At 40.9% G+C, this 15,908-nt stretch overlaps 1 protein-coding gene across 1 annotated transcript; it reads left to right on the forward strand.

Moving 5' to 3' along the window:
• Nucleotides 1-163: 163 nt before the first annotated feature.
• CHMP5 (charged multivesicular body protein 5) lies at nt 164-15,908 on the forward strand. The gene is made up of 8 exons (XM_080819367.1): nt 164-316; nt 1,063-1,167; nt 2,755-2,801; nt 5,295-5,388; nt 5,522-5,593; nt 9,691-9,799; nt 12,203-12,315; nt 14,601-15,908. Exons 1-8 carry the CDS (start codon nt 248-250, stop codon nt 14,649-14,651), a joined length of 660 nt encoding a protein of 219 aa, XP_080675493.1. The 5' UTR covers nt 164-247; the 3' UTR covers nt 14,652-15,908.

Below are 15,908 nucleotides of genomic sequence, written 5' to 3' on the forward strand. Positions count from 1 at the left end.
TCTGGAACCCCGCCCCACGCCCTTCGCCGAGGCCACGCCCCTGTTGACTGTCCGCCAGCTCCAACCTCCCCGAGCTCTCCTTCCCCGGAAGGCCGCGCTGAAAACCCGGAAAAAGAGTCGGGAAAAGCCAATAAGCACATTGCGCTTGCGCAGGGGGGGGGCCGGAAGTCAAGGAGGAGGCGGAGGTGACTCTGCTTCCGTTTCTAGTTTTGCTCCAGTGTTTAGGTTTTCTTCGTGGCTGCCCAAGATGAACCGATTCTTCGGGAAAGCGAAACCCAAGGCTCCGCCGCCCAGCCTGACTGACTGCATTGGCACGGTGGGCACTTGACCACACATAACTAGACCCAGGGACTCTGACACTCCCGACCCCGCCCACCCTCGGTTCTAGGCTCCTACTCGTCCATTCCATTCTCGGTTCCGGACACCTCGGGCCTCTCCACCTCATCTTCGTTCCTGTTACTCAGGTCATTCCTGACGCCACAAACCAGGAATCCCCTAACCCTGCTTGCACCCAACCCCCTCTGAGCCCCGCTGCCGTGTTTACTCGCTTTTTCCTTCTGCCCCAACCAGCCATAGGCCCGCATCCTTTCCATTTCATCCAGCCGACCCTTTCCCCCCCTTTTGTCCATCCCTCCTCCAGATCAGGATCCTCAACTTGATATCCTAGGTCAACGTATACATACCCCAATTCTGTATCTCAATAACAGGAAATTCAGGACTCTGGCCCCTCACATTAAGCCACCACCCTTTATTTAAACGAAAAGCAGTGGATTTACAGCCCTAGCCCATTTCACACACCTGGTTGAGTCCCCAGCCTGACTAGTCTCTGATTGTAGAAGAATGGCACCTCAGCCCAGTGGTTCCTGAATTCTTTTCTGCTCAAGCACTCTTGAAAGGGGCCTTAAAATATGAGAATCTGAGGAGTGGCGTATAGTTTATAAAGCCTCTCCGTGTTTCTGACTAGTAATCTCCCCCCTGGTTGGGAACCACCTTCCCATCCTTTTTTCCTCTCCTGCCCTTTCTCATCTAAGTGTATTGTCCTACTACTTCTGTTTCCTCAAGGTGGACAGCAGGGCAGAATCCATTGACAAGAAGATTTCTCGACTGGATGCTGAGCTTGTGAAGTATAAGGATCAAATCAAGAAGATGAGAGAGGGTCCTGCCAAGGTAAGGTAGGCGGCAGCTGCAGAAGTTGCTGCAGTAGCCTAATTTGAGCACCTCTGGAAGTAAGGCCCACTAGTAGTCTGGTAAGGAGAAAACATGTGAAGGTGTATCCTTCAGGGAGGAGGGTTTGCATCTTGATATGAGAGGAAGACTGGGGTTTAGTCTGGTGGAGAGAAGTTGCTAACAATTGGTCCAGAAGCATGTACAGGGAATTAATACATTCTACTGATAAGGTGGCAATCTCAGAACAGTGTGTTTTCAGGCTGGTCGGGTTAGGTGGGTATAATAGGCTGGTTAAGGAATGGCGTGCTGGGAAAATTACTGAACTAGGCTTCTGGAAACCAGTGTTTTATGAATAACACCATCACTATCTACTAGCTGTAGCCATCATAAATCACTTAATACCTTATTTTCCTCTTCTGTTAGGTAGAAACAGAGATTACCATACTTAAGTGCATGGACTGTGGATATAGAACTACCTTCTTTTTTTCCCCATCTCTGTAACTTATTAACTATTTGAGCTAGATTACTTAGTGTCACTGAATCTCAATTTCCCTATCTGTAAAATGGGGATAACACCTACTTTATAATGTGAAGATTAAATGAGGTAATTCATGTGACCCACCTAGCACCGTGTCTGGTACATAGAAACATTCATAAATAATAAATGCTTGATATTACCATCATTTGTGAGATAATATCTGCTTTTCCTTCTTCACTGGAGGAGACAAATAAAATGATTTATGAGGGGCGCCTGGGTGGCTCAGTGGGTTAAGCCGCTGCCTTCGGCTCGGGTCATGATCTCAGGGTCCTGGGATCGAGTCCCATATCGGGCTCTCTGCTCAGCGGGGAGCCTGCTTCCCTCTCTCTCTCTCTTTGCCTGCCTATCTGCCTACTTGTGATCTCTCTCTCTGTCAAATAAATAAATAAATAAATAAATCTTTTAAAAAAAAAAATGATTTATGAAACAGTATAGAAAGGGAAGTGACAAGAGGTTTTCTTCAGCCTTCTTAGTTGAATGGAATGAAGAGTGACCAGAGGCAGGAAAGCTCATCTAGACTTGAGATGAAAGCCTAAACCATGGTGGCAGTCAGGAAAATGACAGGAAAATCAGTTTACAAGTGAGTTCTGAAAATCAGTAGCAAGAATGCTGCATGAAGAGACAGAGGAAATACAAGGTTGATATTAAGCTTCTTAACCTAGAAAAGGGAAAGATTGGTGGGACCATTGTTAATATTGGTGAGAGCAGGTTGAGGATTTGGGGCATGTTGCGTTTGAGTGGATAGCAAGATGTCCAAGTTGAGAATCTCCCTAAGGCAACTGGATGTACAAATAGGCAGTATTAGGGGTCACCATGGAGCAACTATGCACTAAAGGGAGTGCAATTCAGTACCCTGAGATGTAGGATCCAAAGACAGAGACGAGCTGAGGCTTAAAGACTGTGCTTGGGAGATGGAGAAGAGGCCAGGAGCTATTCTGTCTACAACTTTGAAGAAGAAAGTAGATATGTAAGTCCAAGGATATGGGAGATTTCTTTTACTATATGTGTGTTTTCTACTTCTTTTAATTAAAATCTGTTTTTCTCCCCAGAATATGGTCAAACAGAAAGCCTTGAGGGTTTTAAAGCAAAAGCGGATGTAAGTTATAAGTGTGACGTCCTTTCCTCCAGCAGGTTTAACTAAAAGTGAAATGGTCTTTTATTCTTCAGTTTATTCTTCAGTTCAGAATAAGCATTCTTGACTTAGTTGCAAATTTCATTTATATATCTGGTGAGCTGGGTTTTTCTCCCCCTGCATGTTCAGCATTATTTGTTGTAGCACTGTCCATCTAAACAGAACTTTTTGCTATGATAAAGATGTTCAGTATCTATGCCGTTCAGTACAGTAGCTCTTAGCCACGTGTGGCTCTTGAGCACTTGAAAAGTGTTTAATAAACACTTTAAGTAGCCATATGTGGCTAGTGGCTTCTGTATTAAACCGCCCAGATCTATAGGGTTCTCCCATTATTTATTTAATTACGGTATGCCTTTTTGTTTGTCTGTAAAATTGAGAATCCTGAAATCTTGTTCCCTCCCAACCAGAATAGATTTAAGTGTCCTTAGTTTATTTTAGGTGACTATGTCTCAGTGTTTGAGCAGAAGTCAAGTAGCATCTTTGGCCCTGTAAGCTGATGAGACCTTCTGCAGGTTTGCAGGGGTCAGCTGTGAGCAGCTTATAAGGAGCCAGAAAGGGGGCGCCTGGGTGGTTCAGCGGGTTAAGCCTCTGCCTTCAGCTCAGGTCATGATCCCAAGGTCCTGGGATCGAGCCCCACATCGGGTTCTCTGCTCTGCAGGGAGCCTGCTTCCCCCTTTCTTTCTGCCTGCCTCTCTGCCTACTTGTGATTTCTGTCAAATAAATAAATAAATAAAAATCTTAAAAAAAAAAAAAAAGGAGCCAGAAAGGCTGTTGATATCTCTATTTTTATTTATATTTTATTTTAAGATTTTATTTATTTGACAGCCAGAGGTCACAAGTAGGCAGAGAGGCAGGCAGAGGGAGGGTGGGAAGCAGGCTCCCTGCTGAGCAGAGAGCCCGATGTGGGACTTGATCCCAGGACCCCAGGATGATGACCCAAGCCGAAGGCAGAGGCTTTAACCCACTGAGCCACCCAGGTGCCCCTATTTTTATTCTTAAAATGCGTTTTTATCAGATAACCACCCTCCTCCTTCTAAATTAGACAAAATTGGAATAAGAAATTGATAATGGTGAGAGTATGGTAAAACTATTCTTCTTAGGTGGCACTGCAATATTTAAGTAACTTTTTTTTAACAAAAGGGATGTATATTCATCATAGATGCTTGGAAAATACATAAACATGAACAGAAGAAAAGAACATTTACTTAGATTCCTACTACCAGAAATAACCATTTCTTGTTTTTTTTCTCTGCTTGTGAATGCATGGAATCTGTGCATATAGCTTTTTTGAAGAAAAATTGTACTGTGTAAATATAGGTTGTCCCTTTCCACTTCACATTATATCGTGAGCATTTCTCTCCTTTTATACATTCTTTGGAAACTTTAATGGGGTGGTGATAATTCTACTACCATTTGCCTGCACCGTGAATTGACCAATTTTCTTCTGGTTGGATAATTAGATGGTTTCCAAATATTGTATAAAGACCATACTGACATAAATCTTTTGAGTAGTACCATACATTGATATAAAACTTTATTTTATTTTTTTTAAGATTTTATTTATTTATTTGACAGACAGAGATCACAAGCAGGCAGAGAAGCAGGCGGGGTGGGGGTGGGGGAGCCAGGCTCCCTGCTAAGCAGAGAGCCCGATGTGGGGCTCGATCCCAGGACCCTGGGATCATCACCTGAGCTGAAGGCAGAGGCTTTAACCCACTGAGCCACCCAGGCACCCCTAAAACTTTATTTAAAAAAAAACATTTTGAGCACCACATATTACATTAGGTCAGATGAATTACCTAGTTATGGATACAAGATTAATAAAAAATAATACCTATCCTCAAGAACTTCAGTCTACTGGAAAACCGGTTTAGTTATACGTATGAAAACCTTAAATCTTGTCTTATCCTGGGGTGCCTGGGTGGTTCATTCGGTTGAGCGTCTGCCTTTGGCTCAGGTCATGATCTCCGTGGTCCTGGGATTGATCCCCTCACCTCGCTTCCTGCTTAGCAGGGGGTTCTGCTTCTCCCTTTCCCTTTGCCTCTGCCCCTGCTTGTGCTCTCTCTATCTCTCTGTCTCAAATGAATAAATAAAATCTTTTAAAAAAAATCGTCTTACCCTGTGCCCCAAGAATTCCACTTTTGCGGATTGATCATAGGAAATCATTTGAAACATTGAAACATCATTAAGACACAATAAGTTTATGTAGTAGCATAGATAATAGCAAAGGCTATAATATTAAGTGGAAAATAGTCTCATAATTAAGATACAAAGACAAAAGACTGCCAGGGTACATCAAATGATATTTGTGTTAGAGTGATTACATTGTTTTTGCTAGTTTTTCTGTGTATTTAATTTTTTTTAAGTTTTTTTTTTTTTAAAGAAAATTCCTATTTAGTGTTAGAGATGGGATTTCTATCTTTCTTACATTTACCATTCTTAATTGATTCTAAAAAGGTATGAGCAGCAGCGGGACAATCTTGCCCAACAGTCATTTAACATGGAACAAGCCAATTACACCATCCAGTCATTGAAGGACACCAAGACCACGGTATTTCCATAGCACCTTTTCCCATGATTTTATTTTATTTTCTTACTCTTTTGTTCTTTTCCCACAGTATGTAAAAGACAATTTCACCAACATGGCTTCTGAAGACATTGTGTTCTCTTTTATGTTTTTTTAGGTTGATGCTATGAAACTGGGAGTAAAGGAAATGAAGAAAGCATACAAGCAAGTGAAAATCGACCAGATTGAGGTGAGTTATATACTGGTTTCTGCAAGAATGTACATGAGTTTGGAAAGAGTCTAAATGAATGTGTATGTGATGTAAAGAACACAGAAGACTATTTGAATCTTGGGCTTGCCATTTACTAATAGAGTAACTTTGGGAAAGGGTACCAAATGTCTCTGTTTCCTTGTTAACACAAGGATCCTAATGCCACATATGGTTATTATGAGGATGAAATAAATGAGCTGGTGTGTCTATGCACACAATACCTGGCACATAATAGACACTCAGTAAATAAGCTACCAGTTTCCCATTACTTCTAACTCACTTAATGATTTTGAGTCTGTTTCCTCAGTTGTAAAGTAGTGATGTTGCTACCCATCCCCCCAGGGTTGTCACGTGTATTAAATTGAAAATGTATATGTCAGGTGTTTGACACAGTTCCTGGAGCAGAACTAGTTCCCTTTTCTAGTAATTCTCTTTAGATATTTAATAATAATGCCATTAGGTTCTTAAAATTAACATGTCTTTTTAGATCATGCTTTACCTGGGAGATGAGCCCGCTACATTTAGCTCCTCACCTCTGTCAGGTGAACAGCCTAGATGGCAGGCAGGGATAGCAGAGGGAGTAAGCGGGACTGATCAGAGGAAAGAGGCCTTTCTGCCAGAATGGTGGTGGTCTTTACTTTACCACCCCACTCCGGTAAAGTGTCTCTTTCTGTGAGGGCAGGGACTTGATTTTGTTCATTGTCATGCCTTGAACAATGCCTGGCCATAGTTGGCGCTCAGAAAGTTTTTGATGGATGATGAACAAATGAACAAAAGACTATTAAAGGAGCTAAAGCAGTCCTACCTGATTCAAGCTGTATTTGTTGGTTATTTACTATCTTCCTGGCATTTTACTGCCTCTGAAGAGGTAGTCTCCGAGAGTGCAGATCTAGTAGAAGTGAGGGCATTCCTCCCGTCTGACTTTTTTCAAGCACCCTGCCTTGGACTCCCCGTGGCTGACTTTATCTAATCCTCCACAAGTCTCTGCTTACACAGAGTTAAGCTCAGTGACTGAGAAAATGTTCCAAGTACATTTGTCTTATTTGTACAATACTATTTAATAATATAATGAAACTGAATTTTGTTTTCTGTTTATATGGTTCCTTATGTTTTAATTAGAGCTATTTAATGTCAACAAGATAGAAATTGTGGTCTTTCTGGGGTTTTTGTACATCTCTCCATCTTTTATCTGTAGTTGTCTGTCTGGTTCCCTATCTAATTATCCTTTTCCTGTCTCCTCGTAGATTTGCCCATATGGCAGGTAGAGAGCTCCTTTCTCTCCCTTTTGGCCTGTGTGTCTGTCTTTTTGAGTTGTCAGATGGGCTATCCCTTTTGAATTTCATTTGTTTTCCTAAAATACTTTATAAAACATTTTCATTGTTTTATAATTCTCATGTTTTTGGATTTTGCCCGTGTTCTCTGTTTCTAGCCTCCCTGTTTTTCAGTTTCTGCACATCAAGTCTATTGCTTGTATTTGTTCATACTACTTTTGTGTTACTTATCCAATACTGAACCTGTTAATTCTTTGTGTGATAATTGTGTGTGTGTGTGTGTGTGTGTCTTTCACAGAGTCTGTTGTGAGGAATCCTGTACACAAGGATACTTGTCCTGGCGTGGCAGAAACTGACTTGATTAGCTTACTCTGTGTTTTCACTTTTGTGTGGTTTTATTTCAGTCAGTGCTTCTCTATACAGCAGAATGTCACATGCGTACAGTGTGGTAGTTTGGCACTTGAAAACACAGAAAAGCATATTGTTTTCTTTTTCTTAAGTGTTTTTCATTTTATTTTCTGTCTTGTCTTCTTTAAATGGAAAAACAAACCTCCAATTTGGGGGCCAGGAGGAGTTCTCAGATGTTTTGCATTGCTCTAAATATTCTGAAGGATAAAGGGTGCCTATTTGGACTTTCTGTATTATCAACACTAGTCTGTTCCCTTCCTGTGGAAATTTAAGTTTATGACAAGCACATTATTAAGCTGCATATCTTTTTTTTTTTAAGATTTTGTTTATTTATTTATTTGAGAGAGAGAGCATGAGCAAGAGAGCATGAAAGAGAGCACAAGCAGAGGGGGAACTGCAGAGAGAGAGGGAGAAGCAGACTCCCCGCTGAGCAGGGAGCCCTACATGGGGCTCAATCCCAGGACCCCAGGATCACGATCTGAGCTGAAGGCAGACGCTTAATCAACTGAGCCACCCAGGCGCTCCTCTCTGCATATCTTTAATACAATGAAAGATATGTAGTATTAAGTGCTTATGTTTTACATGTATTACTGCAGTAAAGCCTTACAGAACCCTCTGAGGTATGCCTATTAGTAATCTCATTTTACAGATGAGGAAACTATGGCTTAGAGACTTTATTTCTCATTAAGTAAGGCAAAATTTGAGCTTTTATATGACTGATTCCAGAGTCTGTGCTCCTAACCATTATATTAGCTGCCCTATGTTATGTTGTAGCACTTCTCCGATTGGTTTTACATTATTTTTGGCCTTGTGGTCTTCCAGTTAATCATGGGTAGATCATTCACAGATGACTTATGCTCTCAGTCAGTTATTTGCACCAGCCTGGTTTCTGATATCAAACCTGTCCTGATTCCATTTCTGTTTCTCCATCCAGGGTGGGCCTAGGCCTAGTAAAACTTTTAGTACCACCCAGTTGTTTCCACTACTGTATTTTTCCCCTATACAGTGTAGCCAGTCTTTAGCTGACTTGAGATTAGTTTGCTTGTCTCTACTACCTTTTCTCCATAAACTGGAAACATGTTAATAGTGTAGATGTTGCTGGAGTTAACGTTCTAGGTAAACTTTCTGTAGTGACAGAGTGCTGATACGCATCTGCTCTTGGAATAGGACTTTGGATTTCCATGAGGCGCCTTAAATTCAAATGCAAGATTACCAATTTAATTATTTTTTCTTAAGTTTATTTATGTTTTTGTAGTAATCTCTATACCTAGGGTGGTGTTCAGACACCTGAGTGGTGTTCAAACCCAAAACCCCAAGATCAAAGACCCAAATGCTCTTTGAGCCAGCCAGGTGCCCCAATTTAATTCTTTTTTATTTTTGAGTTTACGTTTTATTACCAAAAAGGAGGATTATTACCAAAAAGGGGCGCCTGGGTGGCTCAGTGGGTTAAGCCTCTGCCTTCAGCTCAGGTCGTGGTCTCAGGGTTGTGGGATCAAGCCCTTCATCAGGTTCTCTACTCGGCGGGGAGCCTGCTTCCCCCTCTCTATCTGCCTGCCTCTCTGCCTACTTGTGATTTCTCTCTCTGTGTCAAATAAGTAAATAAAAAAATTTTAAAAAGGATTATGTGGATCATTGGTATTCACAGTTATTGTTAGGGGCATCTTCAGTTTTATGATTTTTTATATAGAGCTTTTATTAAGCCCTCGTATACTTTTTTTTTTTTTTTTTTTTTTTTAAAGATTTTATTTATTTATTTGACAGAGCTCACAAGTAGGCAGAGAGGCAGGCAGAGAGAGAGGAGAAAGCAGGCTCTCCACGGAGCGGAGAGCCCGATGCGGGGCTCGATCCCAGGACCCTGGGATCATGACCTGAGCCGAAGGCAGAGGCTTTAACCCACTGAGCCACCCAGGCGCCCCGAGCCCTCGTATACTTTTAATTGGAAAGGACTTTCAGGAGTTACTGAGACCCATCCTTTAGAGGAACACGTTCTCCATTGTTGACTAAAAAGAATCAGTAGGCAAGGACTGGAGTAAGGGAAGGGAAGTAACAATTATTAAGAACTGATATGTGCTCAGCATTTTATGCACATTATCTTTTTAAAAATTGCTTGTTTCTAAGATTCAGAGGAAAGAATAGCGTGGAGGGATAGTTAGAGGAAAATAGTAAGAAATGAACGGGAGGGGGCGCCTGGGTGGCTTGGTCAGTTAAGCGTCTGCTTTCTGCTCAGGTCATGGTCCCAGGGTCCTGGGATTGAGCCCCACATCGGGTTCCCTGCTCAGCAGGGAGTCTGCTTCTCCCTCTCACTCTCCCTCTGTGCTTTCTCTCTCTTAAATAAATGAATAAAATCTTAAAAAAAAAAAAGAAATGAATGAAAGCTGTCATATGTATTTCTATAAGGATTTACAAGACCAGCTAGAAGACATGATGGAAGATGCCAATGAAATCCAAGAAGCACTGAGCCGTAGTTATGGCACCCCAGAATTAGATGAAGATGACCTGGAAGCAGGTATGTTGTGGGAAAAGCAATTAGGGGAGAAAAAAGTTTCAGAGTCTGAAAGGAATGACTTCCTGGGACCTTTTCCCAAATGCTAGAGGAAATTCCTGTGATGGTTCTGTGAGAGTTAGTTTATGGCACAGTCTCTGGGCAAAGAGCTTGGGAGGCAGGCCTGTCAGATTTCCGTGCCTCACCAACAACTCCAGGAAGAAAAAGCTACAGAGGTAGGGCGGGGCAAAGGTCTCTGCTGACCTGGTTCTTGATATGTAAATACTGCCTTTCCCTGCCATTTTTCTTTGGATTTTATTCTCCCTTATTAGAGTCCTCTCCCTTAGAACAGCAAAGCAGATCAAGAAATAGTCACAGGCAAATACTTAGTGTGCATCTACCGAATGCTAGTTACTATGTTAGGTGCTAAGGGTTTAACATTGAAGAAAGCGGATACGATCCCTGCATTCATGAAGCTTCTCTAGGCAAGGGTAAGAAACTGCTTGTTTCAAGTAATTCATAGCAAGAACACAAACTGTTGGTAAGGAGAATTATGGGGTACTGTGGAGCACATAGCTGGAGAATTTAACCTGGTTGAGAGTGGAGACAGGCATGGTCCTGAGGATGAGTAGGCATTAGCAGGAAAAAAAGGGGAGGCGTTGTTGAGTGGCCTCAGGGAGAGGAATCTTTACCCAGAGAAAACGAAAACACTGATTTGAAAAAATCCATACACCCCTATGTCTACAGCAGCATTATTTTTAACAGCCAAGACATGGAAACAGCCCAAGTAAGTGAAAATAAGTGAAATAAGTCCGACAGAGAAAGACAAATACGATTTCACTTATATGTGGAATTTAAGAAACAAAGAAACAGACTCAATTATAGAGAACAAAGTGCTAGAGGGGTGGGTGGGGGGATAGGAGAAATAGGTGAAGGGGATTAAGAGTACACTTACCCGTGATGAGCACTGAGTAATGTGTAGAATTGTGTATTGTATACAATTGTATATTGTATACAATATTGAATATTGCATACAAAATTATATATTATATGCAATTGTATATTGTATATTGTATATCTATATTGTATACCTGAAACTAATGTAACAGTTAATTATACTGGAATTTAAAAAGTAATTAAAAATCTAAAAAAATGATAGTGGTTAGGACTAAAGTGGTAATAGCAGAAACAGAAAAGTGGATGTGGAAGGAGGGGGAGGTCAAGGATGTATGTCAGTGTCTAGCATGAGTAACTAGGTAGATGGCAAAAGCACCTCACACTGGATTTTATGTCACATGATTCCCATGTCTCAGTTGTTCTCCTCTTCCTCCTCCTTCTTCTCCTTCCTTTCCTTTTCCTCCTCCTCTCTCTCTCTCCCCCCTCACTCACCCATCCCATTCCTTCTCTTCCCCAATTCTGTTTTTGCAGTGTTTTTTTTTTCCCATTGATTTCTTTATTTCCCATCCTGAGTTTGCCCTGATGAATCTCATTCTGGTATTGTCATTCCTCTTGGTCACTTCCAACTCACTTTACTGTAGACATGTTTTTCTTTTTTCTTTTTAACATTTTATTTATTTATTTGGCACACAGAGATCACAGCAGACAGAGAGATAGGCGGGGGTGGGGGTGGGGGTGGTTGCCAAGGAAGCAGGCTCCCTGCTGAGCAGAGAGCCTGATGCGGGGCTCAATCCCAGGACCCCGGGATCATGACCCAAGCCGAAGGCAGAGACTTCGGCTCTGAGCCACCCAGGTGTCCCTACTGTAGACGTGTTTTTAAAGCCTGATTTCATATGATGGTTATCAGTAGACAACAATCTCTTGCCTCCTTTCACTGCCTCCTTTCAAGTTCATCAATAGATGAGAGAGAATTTTATATATTTGTTATTGTCCAGATGTTGTAATTTGAATTGGCCAAGTGATAGCTATAGAATCTTCTCATGAAGACTAGGGCGTTTAAACCTGTGGGGAATGGTTGTTTTGTTTGTTTTATTTTGATTTTTGTTTCTCATAGATTTTACCATATCAGTTCCCTTGAAAGTTTCTTATAATGGTCATCTTTTATTTTTTATTTATTTATTTTTATTATTATTATTATTTTAGAGATTTTATTTATTTATTTGACAGACAGATCACAAGCAGGCAGAGAGGCAGGCAGAGAGGCTCAGGGTCCCCGCTGAGCAGAGAGCCAGATGCGAGGCTCGATCCCAGGACCCTGGGATCATGACCTGAGCCAAAGGCAGAGGCTTTAACCCACTGAGCCACCCAGGCACCCCAGTCATCTTTTATTTTGAAAATAGAAATTAATAATCCTTTTCCTTTTGTTTTGAAATTTTTGTCTTATAGCAAATAATTTGGCTAACTTTCTTAACATTAGCTGCCAGTTTTCTTGTGTAAATTTTACTGAAATGTTGACTATTTCAATCTCAGAATTGGATGCCCTGGGTGATGAGCTTCTGGCCGATGAAGACAGCTCTTACTTGGATGAAGCAGCTTCAGCACCTGCAATTCCAGAAGGCGTTCCCACTGACACAAAGAATAAGGTGAAAGCTTTTTCTCTTTCCGTTAGCTCTGCAAAAAGGTAAAGGTTTTATGCTTGGTCACCAGTCTGGAAATCTACAAGGTAGTCTTAAGTTAGAACAAGGAAAGACTGTCTCAGTCATTATTTTGGGACCCTTTGCCTTAAACTGTGGACAGGCTGTGTACATTGTGTCACTGAGGCCCAGGAGTGTTTTTATACATTAACAATTTGTGTAATCGACATAATTACCCTTGTGAGCTTGCACTGGGTTCCATTTATAGGTTTTAGACAGCGTTTCCTAGAAGAATATCACTAACACATAACCATGCTAGGCAACGGCAAGGAGAGTCTGTCCTCCATACACACTGCTTAGTTGTAGGGTGAAATTTTTAAATGAGGATTAAGAATTTAAATATAAAACTTAATGTAGAAAGATTCTTATTCAACAAGGTAAAGAATCAGGACACCGGAGTTTAAGTCTTAGCCCCATCACTAACTGACTGTGAGGCCTCGGCAAATCACTGTTTTGAATTCTTCTGTTCCTTGTATCTCTAAAATGCAGATAATTATAATAATCTCACATAACTGTTGTATAGACCCAAGTTAGACCTTATAATTAAAAGGACTTGGTGAACTGAATGCCCTGTCCAAAGCTGCATGGTTATCATTATTATAAACAGATAAAATTTTGTTACTTATGAAATCCTGTTCATTCCATCTTAGTTCCTGGTATAAATGTCATTTTTTTCTATTGCCATTTGTCCTGTGTTTGCATTATCTCCCAGCGTGTACACTGAGTGTACATAATCCTTGAGTGAGAGCCAGTCTCCTCAGCTTTGCCTTTATTCACTGTGTGACTTGGAGCAAAAAAAAATTTATTTATTTATTTGAAAGAGAGAGCGGGGTTGCGGGGGGTGGGGGCAGTGCAGAGAGAGAGAGAATCCCGAAGCAGACTCACCCTCGGCACAGACCTGGACAACCCTGAGATCATGACCTGAGCCGAAACCAGAAGTCAGATGCTTAGCCTCCAACTGAGCCACCCAGGCACCCTCACTTGGAGCAAATTAGAAATTCTTGTTTTCTGTCTGAACCTCGTCAGTTTTTCCCACCTATGAAATGTGCAGAGCAAAAAGTAGAGAGTAGGTAGTTTCTCAGGTCCCTTCTAGCTAATTTCTATGAATGTGCATCTTCTCCTGCTATACTCCTCCCTTCTTGAGTCTAGAGCAATCTTACCTTTCTCTACTACCCATTCTGCCCCACCCTACCCCACCCCTGCCTCTGACATTTCAAGGTTCCAGGAGCATAGGTTGCTTTTTCTCAACATATCTGAAATAGTTTTTGTTAATGCTAGCTACCACAACTCAACCTTTTCAATCGTTTATATTTCCATCTTCTATTTGTCACAGATTCCTGAGTTAAATGTGTTGTTGAGATGTGATTTCTTAATTGATAGTGGTATCACTGCCTGTAAGTTTGTAGTAAAGTACGATATGGAAGTAACTGCCTGTCCTAGGGCACTGCTCCTTTAAAGATTGGGAAAGCTACAAAAGGTAGTGGTTCACTTTAGGATTCAGAGTGAAAACGGGAATCTGGAGGCAGGGACTAACTCCTCAGCCTTTCCTCCCAGACCTTCCCAGCCCCCACTTCCCCTTCCTAGGTTTAGTTGTTTTTTTTTTTTTAAGATTTTATTTATTTGAGTGAAAGAACACAAGCAGGGGAGGACCAGGCAGAGGGAGAGGGAAAAGCAGGCTTCCTGCTGAGCAAGGAGCCCGATGCAGGGCCTGGGATCATGACCTGAGCCAAAGGCAGATGCTTAACCAACTGAGCCACCCAGGTGCCCCGCCTTGGTTTACTCTTAAGTCTATTTCTCTCTCACTCTTCCTTTGCCCTGCAAACAACCACCCATTTTGAGCTTGTGCAGTCTTTCCTTGGTTTATCACTTCCTCCTTTACCTTTCATGAAAATGCTTTTTCATCTTCTTAGGGGTATTTTGGTGTTCATTGGTTAAACACTCAGAAAAGAGTTGTTTTTTTTTTTTTTTAAGATTTTATTTATTTGACAGAGGGAGAGATCACAAGTAGGCAGAGAGGCAGGCAGAGGGGGGGGGGGGGAAGCAGGCTCCCTCTTGAGCAGAGAGCCCGATGCGGGGCTCGATCCCAGGCTGGGATCATGACCCGAGCCGGAGGTAGAGGCTTTAACCCACTGAGCCACCCAGGCACCCCCAGGAGTTTTGACTACTAAATATTCGTAATCATTTGCTTTATCAATTGAAAAACAGTGGCACTGAACATTGCTTTCTTTTCACAGGATGGAGTCCTGGTGGATGAATTTGGATTGCCACAGATCCCTGCTTCATAGACTTGCATCATTCAAGTACATCGTGTAAAATAAACACATGTTGTGGGACTAGGAAATATTTATCTTTCCAAATTTACCATAACAGATTTAGGTTTCTTTCCTTTCTTCAAAGGGAAGTTTAATTACATTGCTCTTTCATTTTTTTTCCTTTAAAAGATTCATTGTTTGGGGGATGCTTTCTTCATACTAAAATTTTATTTCCTTTCTCTTATGAAAGACTAACTTACTTAAAAGTTATCAGTGACTATGTATGACTTGTTTTCATTTATTAATAATAATTTGAAATAAAACCAAGGAAAGGGAATCTTTAAATTCTGCGATAGTGTAACTCCACAATCTCAAACTGACCTTACAAATTAATAAGAAAAAGATGAGATTATTGGGATGGTTCATACTATGATTCAAAACCATTTTCTATTGTGGTATTATAGGTTGGTCACAGTGATAGCCTTTGTTGTGTCTTGTGAGTAAATCATTACTATGTCTGATATTGGAATGGAATTATCACTACTGTATCATGAGTGGATATTTTGATTCTGTGGTTCCCTCAGTATTACAGCCTGACTTGTAATCAATAACGACTATTTCTTGATATTTAATGTATAGGACATTTATTTATACTCAATAAATATTTTTCAAAAGGATATAATTTTAATAATATCACTTCAGCCTAAAACCTCTAGAAAAAAACTTAACATAGTTTTAATGTTGATTCACCTAAAAACTCCACTATAGTAATCAAGTTTAAGTGTTAGCATCAGAGGAAGGAACAAAGAACAATCCAGGCCTGGGCCCTGATCTGCCATCTAATAACTTCTAAGCAGCCTACATACTTCGTTAAACTTCTTTTTCCTTATTAGTACAATCATGCTGACCTCAGAAGGCTTTTATGAGGAATAATTGAGGTAATGGTCATGAGTATAGTTGACCCTTAAATAACACAGGTTTGAACACAATCCACTTCTACATGGATTTTTTACAGTACAGGATTGTAAATGTATTTTCTCTTCTTTGTGATTTTCTTAATAACACATTCTTTTCTGTACTTCATTGTAAGAATACGGTATATAATACGTATACAAAATATGTGTTAGTTATTTATGTTATTAGTAAGGCTTTCGGTCAACAGTAGGCTATTAGTAGTTAAGTTTGGGGGGAGTTAAAAGTTATTTGCAGATTTTGAACTGTGCCCTATTCCCCACGTTGTTCATGTGTTAACTGTACTTTGCAACTTGCTATTCTCATATGAGGGCTATT

The sequence above is a fragment of the Martes martes genome, assembly GCF_963455335.1.
Source record: "Martes martes genome assembly, chromosome: 12".
Taxonomy (NCBI): Eukaryota; Metazoa; Chordata; class Mammalia; order Carnivora; family Mustelidae; genus Martes; species Martes martes.